This window comes from Balaenoptera physalus (assembly GCF_965194825.1).
Source record: "Balaenoptera physalus genome assembly, chromosome: 6".
In the NCBI taxonomy this organism is placed as follows: Eukaryota; Metazoa; Chordata; class Mammalia; order Artiodactyla; family Balaenopteridae; genus Balaenoptera; species Balaenoptera physalus.
Window position 1 is genome coordinate 10450645 of NC_138885.1, and position 21370 is coordinate 10472014.

Consider the following 21370-nt stretch of genomic DNA (forward strand, 5'->3'; position numbering starts at 1 on the left):
CGACAGATGAATAGAAAAAGACGTCTTACATATATACAATGGAATATTACTCAGCCATAAAAAAGAATGAAATAATGGCATTTGCAGCAACATGGATGCAACTAGAGATTATCATACTAAGTGAAGTAAGTCAGAAAGAGAAAGACAAATACCATATAATATCATATGTGGAATCTAAAAATCTAAAATATAACACACATGTTTTAAAATATAAAATAGAAACAGACTCACAGACATAGAGAACTGACTTGTGGTTGCCAAGGGGAAGGTGGGGTAGGGGAGGGATGGATTGGGAGTTTGGAATGCAAACTATTATATAGAGAATAGATATACAACAAGGTCCTACTGTACAGCACAGGGAATTCTATTCAATATCCTGTGATAATCCATAATGGAAAGGACTATTTATAAAAAGAATATATATATAATTGATCACTTTCCTGTACAGTAATAATTAACACAACATTGTAAATCAACTGTACTTCAATAATAAAAAAAAAAAATAGTGGCATTTATGGACTAGTTTTATGCATCAGGCCCTATGCTTAGAGCTTACTTTCATTATTTTTTTCTATAACTTTTTAATTAGATATTACTATTTGCTCCACTTGAAATCTGATGAAAACGATGGCATACAGAGGATTAACAGCTTGACTAAGGCCGTAGAGCCAAGGGGTGCAGTTGTAGCCCCTCTGGTCCTACACACACTGCCTCGCCTCCAACTACTTCTATTCCAGTTCCATGGAGGAACCATCTCCGCGAAGACCAGGTTCAACAACTGGTCTTGGTTAGCCTGAAACTTTCTCATTTTTAAAACTGAAAGTCCCAGGCTCACTGACACAGTATGCCCCTAACCTAGGCAGCCTGGCATGCACCTGGTGAGCTTTTGCTGTCCCCACTATGTGGAAGAAAAGGAGACGTGATGGACAGTTATAGTAGCAGAAACCCCCAATAGTTTCTCAACAGCATCAATAAGCCCCTCCTATTTCCTCTGCCAGAGCCACCCAATGCTCTCTACCTACTAGCAGGTTTCACACCAAGGGCTGGATTCAGACCATCTTTCTAATTCTTATCCGGAGTGCTGCTCCTGGCCGAAATCTGGTCCATTGCTAGTCTAGGGTTCCTTTCTCTAAATGGATATCTTTTTACAGATTCACAGACACCAAAGTCTGCCACAGCCTGATTGGTTCAGCACATATTTATTTATTCATTTTTGTCTGAATCAATTTACAAAATTTTAACCTTAGTTTAATTGGATAATGGGCGACTTCCCTGGTGGTGCAGGGGTTAAGAATCCGCCTGCCAGTGCAGGAGACATGGGTTCGAGCCCTGGTCCAGGAAGATCCCACATGCCGTGGAGCTACTAAGTCTATGCGCCACAACTACTGAAGCCCGCATGCGTAGAGCCCGTGCTCCGCAACAAGAGAAGCCACTGCAATGAGAAGGCTGCGTGCGCACCGCAATGAAGAACAGCCTCTGCTCACTGCAACTAGAGAAAGACCGTGTGCAGCAACAAAGACCCAATGCAGACAAAAATAAATAACTTAATTAATTAATTAATTAATTTAAAAAATTGGATAATGGGGTAAATCATGTATATTTCAGCATTCAAGCAAGAACTCATTGGAAATTCTAACTTCAGTATATCCCCACCCCATACATTCAGGCTAGAAGGGCACCTGCAGTGGAACTGACACCCTAGACAGCCCCCCTCTGACCACCCTCTGGTCACATCCTGCCTCATAGGGGTGGTGTTTGCAAACCAAGGGGAAATGACGATTTAATCTTCCTACCCAGCTCCCCAGAGTTTCCTGCCTGAACAGCTCTGAAACAGCTTCAAGGGCCTGAACTATTCTCCCCACTGTCCATCCTCCTGAGGATGGACCACGGACCCATACATAGGTCCCAGGAGTGGCCAAGGGGGTTTCCACCGTGGACAGGGCTTGGACATGTGGGATGTTCATTTGTCAAAGAAGGAAGTAGAACAGATTTTATTCAACTGTTTGTTAGCTTATTTGTAACTTTTGAAATATTTAGAACTATGGTACATGGACCCCGTTAGGACTCTCGCCTCAGGCCCTATGAGTATTCAAGTGGGGCCTTTATAATATTTTATTGATGATGACATTTAGCCTAAGTTCACCCGGCCTCAGGATGTCTTATGATATAGTTAAAACCTACCACCACACCCTTAACTGTGGGTAAAATAATACTATAAGGAATTTTATCAAGTGTTCTTTTACTTTCTCTTAATAAAAACAATATTTGGGGTATAATACTGGAATTGGCATATTCCCCTCATCATGTTCCACACAATTAGCTTACTTTTCAATATGTACATCTCACTGTTACAAAACTTGGAGAAACATGCAATTAGCAAGTTCACAGATCAAAAAATTTTAAATTTAAAACTACACAGAAAAAAGGCACCAAGGAATGTGGTTTCAAGTCTTATATACATGCAGAGGCCAGGATAAGGACCACAGCCTGTGCTTGGATCTTGAGAGATTATCCCTCCTTCAGAGAGAAAGAATGACTTCCGGTGATCGCCTATGCATACCTAGACTCAAATCCTGTCTCTGTTACTCGATGACTTGAGGAATAGGAATGGGAGGGTCATTAGTCACTCTTGTCTTTTATGTCTGTGATATAGAATGTAATAATCTCCCTCACTAGGCTGCTTGAGGGACTCAACAAAATCACAAAATGGCACACAAAATAGGAGCTTGGTTGTTTTCTTCCATTGTTTTCCCCTTATCTCCACTTTGCACCTACTTATTTGCCTCTTCCTTAATTTATTTTCTTCCATTTATTTCTCTCTTTCTACCGTAGTCTTTCAACTGAGTTTCTCACCAACCCCCCAAAAAAAAGACCAATAACAATTATACTACCACATGATATGATCTGCAAAACAGTTTCCCTTGTGATCTGTAGTTATTTTGATCACCCAATGAAAAGTTGTATTATGTCCAGCCAGTCCTTTAATCATGTCTGAGCTCCAAGAGGAGTTCCATTAGGGCAGTACTAAGCCAAAGTAAGGGCAGCAAGAGGTGACCTCTGACTGTGGCGACCCATCAGGAAAGCCTTATGGGAAGAAAAGTAGGGTGTAAATTGGTATCTTTATAATGCACAGAAATAAACTTTTAAAATTTACTTAACAAATATTTATTGAGTGTGTATTATGTACCAGATACGAATCTATAGAAATAAAGTAAAAAAGAAAATCTTGACCCTTATGATGAGCTTAAGTTCTATGGCTGGGTTGGGGATGAAGAGATAGACAATTAAAAATAAGTAAATTTTGGGACTTCCCTGGTGGCACAGTAATTAAGAATCTGCCTGCCAAAGCAGGGGACATGGGTTCAAGCCCTTGGTCCGAGAAGATCCCACATGCTGTGGAGCAGCTAAGCCCATGCGCCACAGCTGCTGAAGCCCCCGTGCCTAGAGCCCATGCACCGCAACGAAGAGTAGCCCCCACTCACTGCAACTAGAGAAAGCCCATGCACAGCAACAAAGACCCAACGCAGCCAAAAATGAATAAATAAATAAATAAATTTTTTTTTAAAAAGTAAATTTTATATACAAAATAGATAACCTACAAGGACCTACTGTATAGTACAGGGAACTATACTCAATATTTTGTAATAACCTATAAGGGAAAAGAATCTGAAAAAGAATTAGCACAACACTATCAACTGTAAGTCAATAAAAAAATAAAGTATACAATATGATGAAAACAATAAATAAGTAAAATAAAACTTTTCAACTTCAAAAAAAAGAATATATATATGTATAACTGAATGACTTTGCTGTACACCTGAAGCTAACACAACACTGTAAATCCAACTAACTTGTTTTTTACTTCAACTAAAAGAAGTGATTTAATAACATATTATAAAGTGACAAGTGTTTTTGAAGAAACACTATGAATAAAAATAAATTAGAGGGTGTGATTTTAGAAGTAAACATAAGGAATACCTTTTAAAGTCATGTATTCATTCTATTGCCTCAGTTCTTTCTTAAAGTACTATTTTTGCGTGTGGTACAAAATGCAAAATGTTTCAGAAGAGTACACAGCAAAGAATAAAGTTTTTCTCTCTGTTGATCCCACTTTCTTCTGATTTGCTTATCCATATCCTTCCAGAGATTTCTGTGGGTCTATGCACTTTCAAGTCTATATATTCTTTTCTATTTTTTTAAACACAGATACTGTTTACACTGCATTGCACACTGATTTTCCTTTTCATTGAACAATTTATACTGGAGATGGTTCCACATCAGAACATATAGGGCTGCCTCATTCTTTTTAATGGAAGCATAATACTTCTGCTCGGGTTTGTCAAGCACACACACACAAAACAAGGTGAGTCCAAGGCCAAGGCCTGGCGGATACACGTAGAGATAAAGGAGCCACTGTGAGATTCTGATGATGTGTGCCTTAGACAGTAAAGGGAAGAGTAGACAAATAGTACATCTCCCATGGCCCCTGTGTCCCACACACCAACACAGAGGACACTAAGTGTGAGGGCAGATGACCACAATGTGAGTTGCGAGAGTCTTTATTGCTATAGATCTAATTCTAGACTTCGGCTTGAAACTGAGCAGGACCTTGTGAGGCTCCTGGGCACAAAAGCCTTTCTGTGTCCCCCCGTTTCTTGATTAAAGGAAATAGGCTTATTTCAGCCTCCATGACCTTCCCTGAGTTCCAATGAGCAGTTCAAACAGTTGCTAATCAGGGAAGGGAAGGGATGCAGAGACAAGGGAGGAACAGACAAGAAACAATAGTGCAGCCTGGGGGCAGGGTCTTGGTGCCCCTAAGGGATACACACAACAGTATCTTTGAGCTGTTTTGCAGATACTGAAACCTCCACCAGTTGGGAGAGGGTAACTGTCTGCTGTCCACAAGCACGTAGACCCCAGACCTGTTGGAACCAGAAGGTTGATGATGCTGACTCCCAATTACCTCACCACCAACCAATCAGAAGAATGTCCACGAGCTGTTCACACTCTCCTTTTGGAACCATTACTATAAAACTCCTCACTAACCCCTCCAGATCGGGACACACAGTTTTGAGGGCATAAGTTTGCTGTGTCCCTCTTTGCCTGGCAAAGCAATAAAGCTATTCTTTTCTACTTCACCCAAAACTCTGTCTCTGAGATTTAATTTGGTGTCGGGGTACAGAGGCCAGATTCAACATCAGGCTAAGCAATTCTATGTGATGCAACTCTATTCTAAGCGTGCAGGGCAGAAAGCCTCATGCCTCCACAGAACTTAGGGGGTGTCAAGAAACTGTGTCAGGACAGTGTCGTATGGGGCCAGGAGGCAGGTGGCGATGGCCTTGGAGCCGCTAATTGCAGGCCTCCATCCTCTTGTGTCTCAGGAAGATGACAAGGTGTCCTGTCAAGACTCAGATCAGCTGTGGGGCATGGCTTTGGCTGCCTGGCCCAAGTGGACAGTGTGAGGTCACTGGGACACTCTGGCAGAGCCGTTTCCTCACAGGGCTTACCATAATTTTTAATTAACCTCCTTTTGATGGACTTTTGGGCCATCTTCCAATCTTTTGTTATTCCTAACATATACCCCATTGCACACATTTGCTTATAATTGTAGGATAAATTCCTAGAAGCAGAATTGTTGGATTGAAGAGCCCTTGTTTCAATTTTGAAGATGTTGTCCTTTCTTTGATATTGTATTAATTATAGTCCCACTAACAATAGATTAAATAGTTCTGGTTCCTTCATATTCATGCCAACATTATAAATTTTGTGTTCCATGCAGTCTAAGTTTAAAATATCGTTGTAGCGTGAATTTGCATTTCTTCTGCTTATGAGTGAGGTTGTGCATCTTTTTATATATTTGAGAGTAATCTGTATTTTTTATATATTCATGTTCTTTACCTATTTTTCCACTGAGTTACGTTTATAAAAATTATTTGTGGGGGCTTCTTATTCATTAATTAAATTTTGAAATACTTTTCCAAGTTCTTGGGAGGATGATATCATTCTATCTGTATTTTGTTGTGGAATTGCATGTGGCTTTTTAAATATTTTATATGTACAAAATTTTTCATATATTTTATTTCCAGGTTTCTAAAATTTATCTCATACTTGGAAGGACCTCTAACAATCTTTGATTATAAAAGTACTATCTAGGGAATTCCCTGGCTGTGGAGTGATTCTGTGAGGGCCCGGGTTCGATCCCTGGTCAGGGAACTAAGATCCCGCAAGTGTGGCCAAAATAAAATAAAATAAAATAAAATAAAATAAAATAAATAAATAAAATAAAAGCATGACCTCATATTTTCTTTAAAACTTCAATAAAACATATATTTGAAGATGTACATGTATTTTTAAATGCTTAGTGTTTAGTTTAATATAGGTTTTTCTTACTAAGAATTCTTATTAAATATATTTATTTTTAAAAAATGTCTTTTTAGTATTTATGATAACATAAATCACATATTTATTTATTTATTTATTTTTGGCTGCATTGCATCTTCATTGCTGCATGCGGGCTTTCTCTAGTTGCAGCGAGCAGCGGCTACTCTTCATTGCAGTGCACGGCCTTCTCAATGTGGTGGCTTCTCTTGTTGCAGAGCATGGGCTGTAGGGGCAAGGGCTTCAGAAGTTGGGGCATGTGGGTTCAGTAGTTGTGGCTCGTGGGCTCCAGAGTGCAGGCTCAGTAGTCGTGGTGCACGGGCTTAGCTGCTCCGTGGCATGTGGGATCTTCCCAGACCAGGGCTCAAACCCGTGTCGCCTGCATTGGCAGGTGGATTCTAAACCACTGCGGCACCAGGGAAGTCCCAAATCACATATTTTAAAACTATGTTTTTAATAGTTTTGATACTGGTAAGGTGGCTATGTTAAAAAGGATAACTGAGCACTCTTGATAAGAAAAGAATGCTTGGGGGGACCTTCAAGATGGCAGAGGGGTAAGACATGGAGATCACCTTCCCCCCCCAACAAAATGCATCAAAAATACATCTACATGTGGAACAGCTCCTACAGAACACCTGCTGAACGGTGGCAGAAGACCTCAGACCTCCCAAAGGGTAAGAAACTCCCCACGTACCTGGGTAGGGCAAAAGAAAAAAGGAAAAACAGAGACAAAAGTGTAGGGATGGGACCTGCACCTCTGGGAGGGAGCTGTGAAGGAGGAAAAGCTTCCCAACACTAGGAAGCCCCTTCACTGGCAGAGATGGGGGGTGGGCGGGGGGAAGCTTTGGAGCCACAGAGGAGAGCACAGCAACTGGGGTGCAGAGGGCAAAGCGGAGAGAGTCCCGCACAGAGGACCACTGCCGACCAGCACTCACCAGCCTGAGAGGCTTGTCTGCTCAACCACTGGGGTGGGTGGGGGCTGGGAGCTGAGGCTCAGGCTTCGGAGGTCAGACCCCAGGGAGAAGACTGGGGTTGGCGGCGTGAACACAGCCTGAAGGGGGCTGGTGCGCCACAGCTAGCCAGGAGGGAGGCCGGGGAGAAGTCTGGACCTGCCTAAGAGGCAAGACAGCATTGTTTCAGTGTGCGCGAGGAGAGGGGATTCCTTTCCCATGTGCCCAGAGAAGGCAGAGCACCACCTAAGTGAGCTCCAGAGATGGGCATGAGCTGCAGTTATCAGCTCAGACCCCAGAGACAGGCGTGAAATGCTAACGCTGCTGCTGCCGCCACCAAGAAACCTGTGTGCAAGCACAGGTCACTATCCACACCCTGAGGGAGCCTGTGCAGCCTGCCACTGCCAGGGTCCCCTGATCCAGGGACAAGTTCCCCGGGAGAATACACAGCGTGCCTCAGGCTACTGAAACATTACGCCAGCCGCTACTGCTACAGGCTTGCCCCACATTCCAATTATAACTACCATACCCCTCCCTCCCGCCGGCCTGAATGAGCAAGAGCCCCCAAATCAGCTGGTGCTTTAACTCTATCCTGTCTGGGCAGGAATGGATGCCTGAGGGCGACCTACATGCAGAGGTGGGGCCAAAACCAAAGCTGAACCCCGGGAGCTGTGCGAACAAAGAAGAGAAAGGGAAATCTCTCCCAGCAGCCGCACGAGCAGTGGATCAAATCTCCACAATCAACTTGATGTACCCTGCATTAGTGGAATACTTGAATGGACAATGAATCGTCCTAAAACTGTGGCAGTGGACTTTTGGAACAACTGTAGAACTTGGGGTTTGCTGTCTGTGACTGATTTTATTCTGATTTTTATGTTTATCTTAGTTTAGTGTTTAGTGCTTGTTATCACTGGTGGATTTGTTTATTGGTTTGGTTGCTCTCTTCTTTTTTTTATTATTGTTTTTTATTATTTTTTATTTTAATATTTTTTTAATTTTTTTTCTTACTTTCTTTCTCCCTTTTCTTCTGAGCCATGTGGCTGACAGGGTCTTGGTGCTCTGGCCTGCTGTCAGGCCAGAGCCTCTGAGGTGGGAGAGCTGAGTTCAGGACATTGGATCACCAGAGACCTCCTACCCCACATAATATCAATCGGTGAGAGCTCTCCCAGAGATCTCCATCTCAACACAAAGATCCAGTTCCACCCAACAGCTAGTGAACACCAGTGCTGGACGCCCCATGACAAACAACTAGCAAGACAGGGACACAACCCCACCCATTAGCAGAGAGGCTGCCTAAAATCATACTAAGTGCACAGACACGCAAAAAAACACCACCAGACACGGCCCTGCCCACCAGAAAGACAAGATCCAGCCCCACACACCAGAACACAGGCACCAGTCCCATCCACCAGGAAGCCTACACAACCCACTGAACCAACCTCACCCACTGGGGGCAGACACCAAAAACATAGGAACTGCGAATGTGCAGACTGTAAAAAGGAGACCCCAAACACAGTAAGTTAAGCAAAATGAGAAGACAGAGAAATATGCAGTAGATGAAGGAGCAAGGTAAAAACCCACAAGACCAAACAAATGAAGAAGAACTAGGCAGTCTACCTGGAAAAGAATTCAGAGTAATGATAGTAAAGATGATCCAAAATCTTGGAAATAGAAGGGAGAAAACACAAGAAACATATAACAATGACCTAGAAGAACTAAAGAACAAACAAACAGTGATGAACAACACAATAAATGAAATTTAAAATACTCTGAAAGGAATCAATAGCAGAATAACTGAGGCAGAAGAACGGATAAGTGACCTGGAAGATAAAATAGTGGAAATAACTACCACAGAGAAGAATAAAGAAAAAAGAATGAAAAGAATTGAGGACAGTCTCAGAGACCTCTGGGACAACATTAAACCACCAATATTCAAATTATAGGGATCCCAGAAGAAGAGAAAAAAAATGGTCTGAGAAAATATTTGAAAAGATTATAGTTGAAAACTTCCCTAATATGGGAAAGGAAATAATCAATCAAGTCCAGGAAGTGCAGAGTCCCATACAAGATAAATCCAAGGAGAAACACGCAAAGACACATATTAATCAAACTATCAAAAATTAAATACAAAGAAAAAATACTAAAAGCAGCAAGGGAAAAGCAACAAATAACATATAAAGGAATCCCCATAAGGTTAACAGCTGATCTTTCAGCAGAAACTCTGCAAGACAGAAGGGAGTCGCAGGGGATTTTAAAAGTGATGAAAGGGAAAAACCTACAAACAAGATTACTCTACGCAGCAAGGATCTCATTAAGATTTGATGGAGAAATTAAAACCTTTACAGACAAGCAAAAGTTAAGAGAATTCAGGACCACCAAACCAGCTTTACAACAAATGCTAAGGGAACTTCTCTAGGGAGGAAACACAAGAGAAGGAAAAGACTTACAAAAACAAGCCCAAAACAATTAAGAAAATGGTAACAGGAACATACATATTGATATTTACCTTAAATGTAAATGGATTAAATGCTCCAACCAAAAGACATAGACTGGCTGAATGGATATAAAAACAGGACCCTTATACATACTGAATAGACCCACTTCAGACCTAGGGACACATACAGACTGAAAGTGAGGAGATGGAAAAAGATATTCCATGCAATGGAAATCAAAAGAAAGCTGGGGTAGCAATTCTCATATCAGACAAAATAGACTTTAAAATAAAGACTATTACAAGAGACAAAGAAGGACACTACATAATGATCAAGATATCAATCCAAGAAGAAGATATAACAATTGTACATATTTATGCACCCAACATAGGAGAAACTCAATATATACGGCAAATGCTAACAGCCATAAAAGGGGAAACTGACAGTAACAAAATAGTAGTAGGGGAAATTAACACCCCACTTTCACCAATGGGCAGATCATCCAAAATGAAAATAAATAAGGAAACACAAGCTTTAAATGACACATTAAACAAGATGGACTTAATGGATATTTATAGGATATTCCATCCAAAAACCACAGAATATATTTTCTTCTCAAGTGCTCATGGAATATTCTCCAGGATAGACCATATCTTGAGTCATAAATCAAGCCTTGGTAAATTTAAGAAAATTGAAATTCTATCAAGTATCTTTTCCGACCACAACACTATGAGACTAGATATCAATTACAGGAAAAAAAACTGTAAAAAATACAAACACGTGGGAGGCTAAACAATATACTACTAAATAACCAACAGATCAATGAAGAAATCAAAGAGGAAATCAGAAAATACCTAGAAACAAATGACAATGAAAACACGATGACCCAAAGCCTATGGGATGCAGCAAAAGCAGTTCTAAGAGGTAAGTGTATAGCAATACAATCCTACCTCAAGAAACAAGAAACATCTTAAATAAACAACCTAACCTTATACCTAAAGCAATTAGAGAGAGAAGAAGAACAACAACAACAAACCCCAAAGTTAGCAGAAGGAAAGAAACCATAAAGATCAGATCAGAAATAAATGAAAAAGAAATGAAGGAAACAATAGCAAAGATCAATAAAACTAAAAGCTGGTTCTTTGGGACGATAAGCAAAATTGATAAACCTTTAGCCAGACTCATCAAGAAAAAATCTACAAACAATAAATGCTGGCAAGGGTGTGCAGAAAACAGAACCCTCTTGCACTGTTGGTGGGAATGTAAACTGATACAGCCACTATGGAGAACAGTATGGAGGTTCCTTAAAAAACCAAAAATAGAACTACCATATGACCCAGCAATCTCACTACTGGGCATATACCCTGAGAAAACCATAATTCAGAAAGAGTCATGTACCACAACGTTCATTGCAGCTCTATTTACAATAGCCAGGACATGGAAGCAACCTAAGTGTCCATCAACAGATGAATGGATAAAGAAGATGTGGCACATATATACAATGGAATATTACTCAGCCATAAAAAGAAATGAAATTGAGTTATTTGTTGTGAGGTGGATGGATCTAGAGCCTGTCCTACAGAGTCAAGTAAGTGAGAAAGAGAAAAACAAATACTGTATGCTAACACATATATATGGAATCTAAAAAAAAAGTGGTTCTGAAGAACCTAGGGGACAGGAATAAAGATGCAGAGGTAGAGAATGGACTTGCGGACACGGGGAGGGGGAAGGGTAAGCTGGGATGAAGTGAGAGAGTGGCATGGACATATATACACTACCAGATGTAAAATAGATAGCTAGTGGGAAACCGCTGCATAGCACAGGGAGATCAGCTCGGTACTTTGTGACCACCTAGAGGGGTGGGATAGAGAGGGTGGGAGGGAGACGCAAGAGGGAGGGGATATGGGGATATATATATACGTATAGCTGATTCACTTTGTTATACAGCAGAAACTAACACACCATTGTAAAGCCATTATACTCCAATAAAGATGCTTAAAAAAAAAGAAAAGAAAAAAAGAAAAGACTTCTTGGGTTGCAGACTATCAGAGAAATGGAATGTCACGAAGATCCTAAAAGATCTCTTTTCTAAAACCCTTCTGCTCCAGGATGGAATTAAAATGAATTGCTATAGTCTGTCTCAGAAGCATATGGAAAAAAATCACGTGGGCTGAGTGATGTGCACTGGAATGACATTCCAATGAGAAGTAAAGCATCTACATTCTTTCTGCTTATTATTTTTTTGGCAGAAGATTCTATGCGCCCCTGTCTGTGTTTGCCTTCCAGGTGGGAGGAGAAGCTGACAACTGCATACATGTGAGTGCGGCAAACTCCCTGCCAGAAGCCTCGTGGAAAGGCACTGTGTCACTTGATTGATATCCTTGACATCGTCTAAGATGGAGGAATGAAAGCTACCATATTTTCTTGCCAAATATTAACACATGCTAAAATCTGAAGAGAAACCTAGATTTGCAGAATGTAATTGTCCCTGTTGTAGAATTGATAGGGCACTGATTTAGAGTAGCAGGACATCCTCTGACAATGGGTCCTTGGAACTCAGGGACCTGAATTCAGTCATTCTTCTATCCGGTGGTAGCAGGGCTCAAATGTATACATATGACCCCATGGCAGATATCAAATCAGTAACATAGATTCTCATTAATAGACAACATTGTTATAAAATACACCTTAGATTCTCCATCATTAAAAAAGTCTACAAAAAACAAATGCTGAAAAAAGAAACGAAATTGAGTTATTTGTAGTGAGGTAGATGGACCTAGAGTCCGTCATACAGAGTGAAGTAAGTCAGAAAGAGAAAAACAAATACCGTATGCTAACACATATATATGGAATCTAAAAAAAAAAAAAAGTGGTTCTGAAGAACCTAGGGGCAGGACAGGAATAAAGACGCAGACATAGAGAATGGACTTGACACAGGGAGGGGGAAGGGTAAGCTGGGACGAAGTGAGAGAGTGGCATGGACATATATATACTACCAAATATAAAACAGATAGCTAGTGGGAAGCAGCCACATAGCACAGGGAGATCAGCTAGGTGCTTTGTGACCACCTAGAGTGGTGGAATAGGGAAGGAGGGAGGGAGACGCAAGAGGGAGTAGATATGGAGTTGTATGTATACGTATAGCTGATTCACTTTGTTATACAGCAGAAACTAACACAACATTGTAAAGTAATTATACTCCAATAAAGATGTTTTAAAAAAAACCAAACAAACAAATGCTGGAGGGGATGAGGAGAAAAGGGAACCCTCTTACACTGTTGGTGGGAATGTAAATTGGTACAGCCACAATGGAGAACAGTATGAAGGTTTCTTAAGAACTAAAAATAGAGTTGCCATATGATCCAGCAATCCCACTCCTGGAAATATATCTGGAGAATACTAATTCGAAAAGATACATGTACCCCAATATTTATAGCAGCACTATTCACAATAGCCAAGACACAGAAACAGCAGTCTAAATGTCCATCAACAGATGAATAGATAAAGAATATGTGGCATATATATATATATATATATATACACACACACACACACAAACATACATACACACAATGGAATACTATTCAACCATAAAAAAGAATAAGATAATGCCATTTGCAGCAACATGGATGGACCTAGAGATTGTCATACTAAGTGAAGTCAGACAGAGAAAAACAAAAATCATATGATATCGCTTATATGTGGAATCTAAAATATGACACAAATGAACTTATTTACAAAACAGAAACAGACTCACAGACATAGAGAACAAACTTATGGTTACCAAAGGGGAAAGGTGGGGGAGGGATAAATTAGGAGTTTGGGATTAACATATACACACTACTATATATAAAACAAACAAACAACAAGGACCTACTGTATAGCACAGGGAAATATATTCCATATCCTCTAAATAAACCATAATGGAAAAGAATATGAAAAAAGCATATGTATATATATGTATTAACTGAATCACTTTGCTGTACAGCAGAAACTAACACAACATTGTAAATCAACTATGCTTCAGTAAAAAAACAGACCTTAGATTCAGATATCCTATTTAGCAGCAAGGGTGTTCATATTGTTTCCGGGTGACTGAAGTTAGGAAATTTTACTTCCCAGGTTTTTGCGCCTACTTAGTGGTAAAGTGGTAATTACGACCCAGGATTCCTGTCCCTGGTGCCCCTTTCTCTCCACACAGCCTTGAAGGTGAATCTTCAAAGGCTGGAGAGCTCCAGTTGTTCGAGAGACTTCTCCCAACACCTACCTCTCCTGTTCCAGTGCAGCCAATGTCAATGTCACTGTTATAGTCAGTCTGTCTTCTTTTATGTTCATATGAACAAGCTGGCTGCATACTTTGGAAGGGGCTTGGATTCTCTGAAGCAGTTTGCTTCATAGGAACATTTCAAGGTGTTTTCCCCCCTCCCCCAGGAAACACTTCTTACAAGGCACCAAAAAATTTAGACATTTCTAGAAGAAATCTGTTCCAACTTCATAAATTGAGTGACATCTTTGGATTTCTTTCCCTAAATGCTGACATTCACTTTAATGACACTCAGCTGTGATTCCATATAGATTATCTACACTGGAGACCACAGGTAGCGATAACTTGAAAACAAATGTTAAATCAGGCAACTGGGTGAATTTTAGAATCACCTCTCAAGTCATTAGAGGTCAAGTATATGGGGACCTAGTGAAACTTCATGATGGTTATGTGTTATTTATTGCCCTCAAGTTCCTAAATGATATCTCTTTGCTTTAAGATAATTTCAATATTGTGTGTATTCTTTGTTTTTACAATCACTTAAACAAATAAAAATGATTGATACTCATAGATTTCCAGTTATCAGCAACTCAAAAAAAATAAAATAAAATAAAAACCTGCCTGGTATTTTGCCTCCTGAGTCAAAGAGTGACAGATTCTCTTTTGAAGTTAATGAATGGCATATCTTATCAACAGTATGCTAAATTAAGATTAGGATCAAAAGACGCAATCTTTCTTATAGTTCATGATAGAGATTGGAAAAAAGCCAGATCCTAAGTTTTCAATTATTCATCTCCACCTCCACTGTTCTTGTATGTATCCACTCGTGATTGACATTGTCCCCTAACAGGGTTTCTAACCATCTGTCCAGCAACATGCTCCGCCCACCTATAGACAGATCTAAACTACAGAGTAGCTCCAGAGTAACCTTTAGAGTAACTGCTCTAAAATAGCTGTTCTCAGATAGTAGGGTGCATCAGAGTCTCCTGGAGGATTTTTAAAAACCAATGATTGAGCCCCTCCCCCCTGAGTTTCTGATTCCGCAGGTTTGGATAGGACCTGTGTATTTTCATTTCTAACAAATTTCCAGGGGGTGCTAATTGTACTGGCCCCTGAAACACACGTTCAGAATGACTCCTCTAAAACATAAGTCTGCCCATGTCACTACTCTGCAAAAAATCCCTGAGTGGCTCTTTTTCCGCCACAGTTTAAGCTCCTTAACATGGGTCCCAGGGTCCATCATTACCTGGGTCTTCCCTAATTCTTACGTTTTCTCTCTCACTAATCCCCTGCCTCAAGTGGTGTGTTGATGCAGGTTTAAAATCTGGCTGTTCAGGGTGTGACACACACACACAGACACACAGACTTATCTCTGTATATGTATGTGTGTGGGCACACACATGCATTCAGACATTAGGTCATTTTACCGATATAAGCGATGTGTCAACACAATTTACAAATAATGATAACATATACAATAAACTGTCTTATAAATTCCATAAAACCAATTGATTTTTATAGAATGCTTTCGCTGATTTTTCACTGAACTCTGTTATCTGTAATCACACAGTCTCTTGTCACTTATTCTTTTTTTTTTTCTTAATTTTTTAAAACAACATAGATATAAAAAGTATTCTTAACACACAGGCTGGAGGAAACAGACTTCAAGCCAGACTTGGTCTCCAGGCTGTAGTTTGCCTACCCCTGGTCTAGACAATCAACAAAACAATAAATCAAACCCTGACTTATAGGATTTACCAATATCCACGGTGTAAATATCTCCGCTATGATGGATTTCAAACCATCAAACGGATGTCACTAAATATGGAATTGGGAAGAGGTGCACTGTAGCAATCCAATATAGTGTATTTCCACCACACAGATACAACAGAAGTAAAAAACCTCAAATACATATAGATAGATGCACAGAAAAACACATAGATAGATAGATAGATAGAATAAAATAAAGTAACTAGGAATCAATGAATTTAGTACATTTTAAAAATACTTCGATGGATTATAAGTTTAAATAACTGGGTGTTTCATAATGGCTGTATTTACCAGCCAGCTTCCAAACTTCCTGAAAATCGACCAGCTGGCCTTCACGAGTCAGTACCAGCTGGCCCTCACACACCACTGCCGGACGATTGTTTCAAATCCCATAGATACCGGACTGTGACATTTCATGCTCCGTGCCCTGCACAGGGTCCTCTCTGACCTGGCCGGCCTTTTTCACCTTTCTCATCAAGCTAACCCTACTCTCCTTTCAAGACTTAGCAGTATCTCCTGCTGGAAGCCTTCCACCCTCATTCAAGGTTGAGCCAAGCGCTCTCTGCCTGGGATCCCCGCAGTGCCCAGTGCCGCTCTCCAAGGTAGCTTTCACCTCCTTGCTCTGCAGTGGGTGTTCCAGGCCTGACTCTGCTATTAGACTGTAAGCCTCTCCAACTCAGGGACTCTGCTTTAGTCACCTCTGATTGTTACTGCCTAGAAGAGAGCCTGGTATACAGTGGGAGCACAATATATGCTTCTTGAACTGAACTACTAGCAAAGATGGATAAATCTTGGCCGCTGGTCTTGCAAAACTTCTGACCAATACACAAGGACAGTTAGTTCTTTCCTGCTCTTTTGTAGAACTAACTGTCCTTGTGTATTGGTCAGAAGTCTGCGTAGGAATGAAGGGGCAAAACAAGAGCCTATCATGCAGATTTTCAATTTCTTTGGATTTTATTACTTATTTTATTAAGGTATAATTGACCTGAAATTTTGTATTAATATAATTTCTGTATTTTCCATGACCTCGGCTAACTGAAGCTGAGTTTTGAAAAAAGAATTACTGAATGTAACCAAGAGACTAGATGGTGATACAGGAAAGCTACCAGAAAAAAAAAAAAAAAAGAAGTATTAAAAAGTAAAAAGGAGCCTTGCTGATTTTAAAATGCACACAATTAGCTGATGCCTTGCAAGGCGTTTCCCCGCGCTCACAGCTCAGACTCTCTCCGTGGACACCCCCGTGGTTGGCTGACTGGGCTTAGAGCGAGGCGAAGAGAAGCCCCAGGGTAAGATCTGTCGGGGGCCCACATCTTCTCACTTGCTCTTTTGCTTCCTGATTTTCTTACTGATCACGAGCAAGGGGCTTGGGGGTCTGCAGGGAGAATCAACTCACCTCATAGTCGATGTCTAAGGCATCCGCCTCGCCCTTGGTCCGGAAGTGCTGTGTGTGGCGGTCCACAGTGAAGTTCACGTGCTTGCCGACCCGCTCGAGAAGGACGGAGTGCCAGTGCTGGTCATCTAGGAGGCTGCCCAGGGTGGCCGAGGGGGGGCTGCTGCTGAGCCGAGGTTTGCTGTCATCTGTGAAGGGGATGGAACACGGGATGGCTCTGTGCCCAAGGGCAGCCTGAAGCACTAGAACGTTCTGCTAGCAAGTCCAACTCTCTCTGTCCAAAGGTAAAGGATGATTCCCTCTCTGCAGACCCAGAACCATGCTGGGCTTGGGAAGGAATACCAACCTTTTCCCACAGATTGCAGGACCAAAATCTCAAGTCAATTGATACACACACCCCCTTCTACACATGAAATGACATGTTTTCAGGACTTGTGCGATTAAATAATAAGAGAAACCATATCCTGATGGCCATATGAATAATATCGAAAATAGGACTTGTCACAGAAAGAATACATATTCTTTGCATGTGAATGGCTCTTGAAAGGAGAAAGTGAAGCTTTAGCTGTGCTTTGGAGGAAGAGTGAACGCTGGAGAAGTAGAGGGAAGACCATGGCCCCAATGAGTTGGGCAAATTTGTGGGCAAAGGCAACGGGGAGGAAATAATCATTTTAGCTGCCATTTTCAAATGCCTACTCTATCAAGGGCACTTAAATAGGGATTTTATAACCTCCAAGTTTGATGCTCGAAGACAAAATGATTACTTGCATTTGACAAATTAGGAAACTGAGGTCCGGTGAGGGTAAGCATGCCTAGGTAGAGATGCAGCCAGCGTTCAAATCCAGGTCTCGACCCTTTTGACTGACCGCGGCAAGGGTCCTATGATTCACCCTAAACTGAGCTTGGAAGACACTCCTTGGGAGAATGTGAGAGATTCCGGTGGAGAGGTACATTTTTCAATCAAGTCTGCCCGTTTCCCCTCCTGCCTCTCCTCCAATTTGATGGACTTCCTACCTGTATCCTTCTGTCAAAAAGATTACAGCTTTTTTTTTTTTCTTTGTTCTTTTTTCCTGTAGAATGGCTCAGCCTTAGCAAAATGAACAGTTCAATGCAACTAATTTTACTTACATGTAAACCTTCCAATTTTTGAATATTTTATGCGTTCGGTACCCTTAGTAACTGAAAGCTAAATGCCTCTCTCCTCTCTCCTAAGACATGTTTTACAGAACAACTGCAGCAGCCTGCGCCATGGTGCGGCATTTAAGGGGCAGGAGCTGCCATTTCCACTGTAGGCTGTTCACTCCCACCTCCATTATGGCCCCAAGTCACTGCTTCCTGCATGAAATAACACTTTGTGGCTTCCTATGGGGGTTGGGGGGAGGCACCCAGATGATTGTAATTGAAAAATAAGAGCTGATGAGTTCATAGCTGCCTTTAATTGATTTATTCATTGACATATTGATTTGTTCCACATCTTCTGAGTTCTTAAAATGTGTCAAATTATGCAAATACATTAATAGATCTTTTTCTTTTTCTTTCTCCCTCACCTCTCTCTCCCTCCCTCCTTCCTTCCCTCTTTCCTTCTCTCTCCTCCTTTCCTTCTTCCTTCTTTCCTTCCTTCTTCCTTTCCTCCCTCCCTTCCTTCCTTCCTTCCTCCCTCCCTTCCTTTCATCCTTCCATCCATCTACAAAAAGGTGTTGATATCTACCTGTCTTGCTTACAGTGACAAATGATGTATACAGGAGATACAGAGTTAAAAGGCACACTTCCCTCTCTGAAAGTTTTAACGTGGAGACTCAATAAGTGAATTGATAAAAAGCATGCTGCTGGTACTAACAGCAGTTAATGCAGGGAGCCAAGGAAATGCAGGGTAGGGAGCTGTGGAGGCCACTTTACAAAGTGGTGCCAGGCCTGATATCTGGCCAGAACAAGGAGCATTGTTACCCAGCGGGGAGAAGCACATGCCAAGGCTGGGGATCCAGGGGAACACCTAAAGGGATTCCACGCAGCACAGTACCATGACCACGTGGGGCTGGCTTATCCCACCCAGCACCAGTGTGCTAGTGTGAGCTAGGTGACAGCCTGTGTTTCCTTTTAAGAAATGGGAGCCATTGGTGAATTAGTAAGTCAGGGATTACTGACTCAGATTAACATTTTAAGAAGGTTATTTTGACAGCTGTATGGGAATTTGATGAGAAGGCAAGCCTGGCAGGAAAACTGGCAGTCATCTAGATGGGGGACGAGGGGCTTAGGTAAAAGAGAGCACAGGAGGATGGATTTTCAGCCAGTGAGAAGGTGTTGGCCTGTGGTGACCTGGCATGCCATTTGGATATTGGAGGTGGACATAGTAAAGGAAAGACTCACCTAGGGATGACGTTTAGTATGTTTGCTCGAGCAGGTGGGTGAAAAGTGGTACCAGTCAGAACAAAGAACACCAGTGTCTGTCTCTCTCCCCCACTTCTTCTACACACACACACATACACACACACACACACACACACACACACACACACCCCTTTTATTTATAAAATAAAACATGTCCAAAGGCTAATGATTGGCTGAAGGAAACAGTGTGCCTCATAAACTATTAATTCTAGGTAATAAGTCAAATAGATTTAATATCAGAGATTTCACTTTAAATTTGATGGGCACCTCTGACTTTTTTTCTTAAAAAGTAAAAAGACATTTAACAATGATTCATTAATAATAAGTCCAAAACATTAAAGGTTTGAAACTGTAAAGCCACTGAAAGCCACAAAATGAAAAAGTAAAGGAATCACATCTTTTCCTCCTAATTATTTGTTCTTATGTGTTGTGTTGGGTGGGTTTTAGTGATATGTTGATTTCTTTAATAGAGCCAATAAAGACAAGGATTAAATTAAGTATTTTAATATTTTTCTACACTATTATTCCTACTTCAAAAGACAAATTTAATTTTGAATAGGTCAAACAGACTGTAATTTTTACTTGACTTTTTGGATAACGTAGTGAATCTTTCTTCTATCCTTGTTTGCATTTACTAAAACATTAACAGAAGTTTTTATTTTCTTTTTTCTTTTCTTCTTACATTTTAGAATGAGTATAAGTATCTTTGATAATGGGAAAAACAAATAAACTTCATTAAAAACATAATCCTTAACCTGCATAGCTGGTTCATTGAAAAATATACGAGTGATGTGTAAATTATTGAATATCTCCTGCATTACAAGCATCGTTTTAACTAAAAAAATTGGTAGACATGAACTTATTTCACCAATCCTCTCCATTAATCATTCTATGCTAACACTCAGAAATCTTGTATGTACACAAATTGAGTGAAAGTTAGTCTGTTTAAACAATTGGATAAACAGGAAATTCTGCTATTCATTAAATAGGATGTTTTAAATTGTATCTACAGTAGGTATTACCATGAAGAAAAAGATTACTCCTAGGAGAGGTTCCATTTTACCTAGAAATGTTCATTATTAGAAATTACAATAAAAACTTCATTCTCAAAAGATTATCAAACTCTTCATCCTGTAATACACATTTCAAGTTTTATCTCAGTGGCAATTATGGTTCAACTACTAGTTTTAACTAGTTTCCAATTTACTAAGGCAAGATAAAAATTCCTATGGGCAATTGTGAAGGACAAAGACAATAAAAATATCTGGAAGGTATCTTTTAGGCCAGAAACACATTAGGGGGGAAAATACCTCTTATTACTAATTAAATAAAAACTTGCTTTCCTGTGGTTTGAGATATAATTAAAATGAAACAATGTAAATACTACTCAAGTCCCTAAAGCATATGGCAATTTTTATAGGAAGCTTGAAATGACTGCAAAATATCTCTAACTTGCTCTTCTCCCCCACCCCCATCCCCAACATACTGTGGATAAGCATGTCAAATTGTTCATCCTTGGAACTAACATGTTTCTGGCTAAGGGCAGGTATATTGCAGTGTTTTCACCCAAAGTCTTCTTTGATTAAATCTTGCTTGGTCTTAACAGTTTAAACATGGATGGCACTTTAACTTCCACAATCTGTGGATATTATATAGCCTAGCAAAAGGGAACAGAAACTTACTTTTTTAAGATTGTATTTCAACGGAAAGTCACGTTGGAAAGGGCTTGATTTATTGTTGATGAGATAGGGGACCACTCACACGGAGGTCACCAATGCCTACCTCCACCCGATCTTCAGAA

General features: G+C 40.5%; 1 protein-coding gene across 1 annotated transcript in view; it reads right to left on the minus strand.

Annotated features, from left to right (window-relative positions):
* The window catches only part of CNTNAP5 (contactin associated protein family member 5), an 880881-nt gene that overhangs the window by 442287 nt on the left and 417224 nt on the right, over positions 1-21370 (minus strand). The window contains exon 6 of the mRNA XM_082465787.1: positions 17188-17372. Within this exon, the coding sequence (XP_082321913.1) occupies positions 17188-17372 (185 nt within the window). The remainder of the gene's footprint in view (positions 1-17187; positions 17373-21370) is intronic.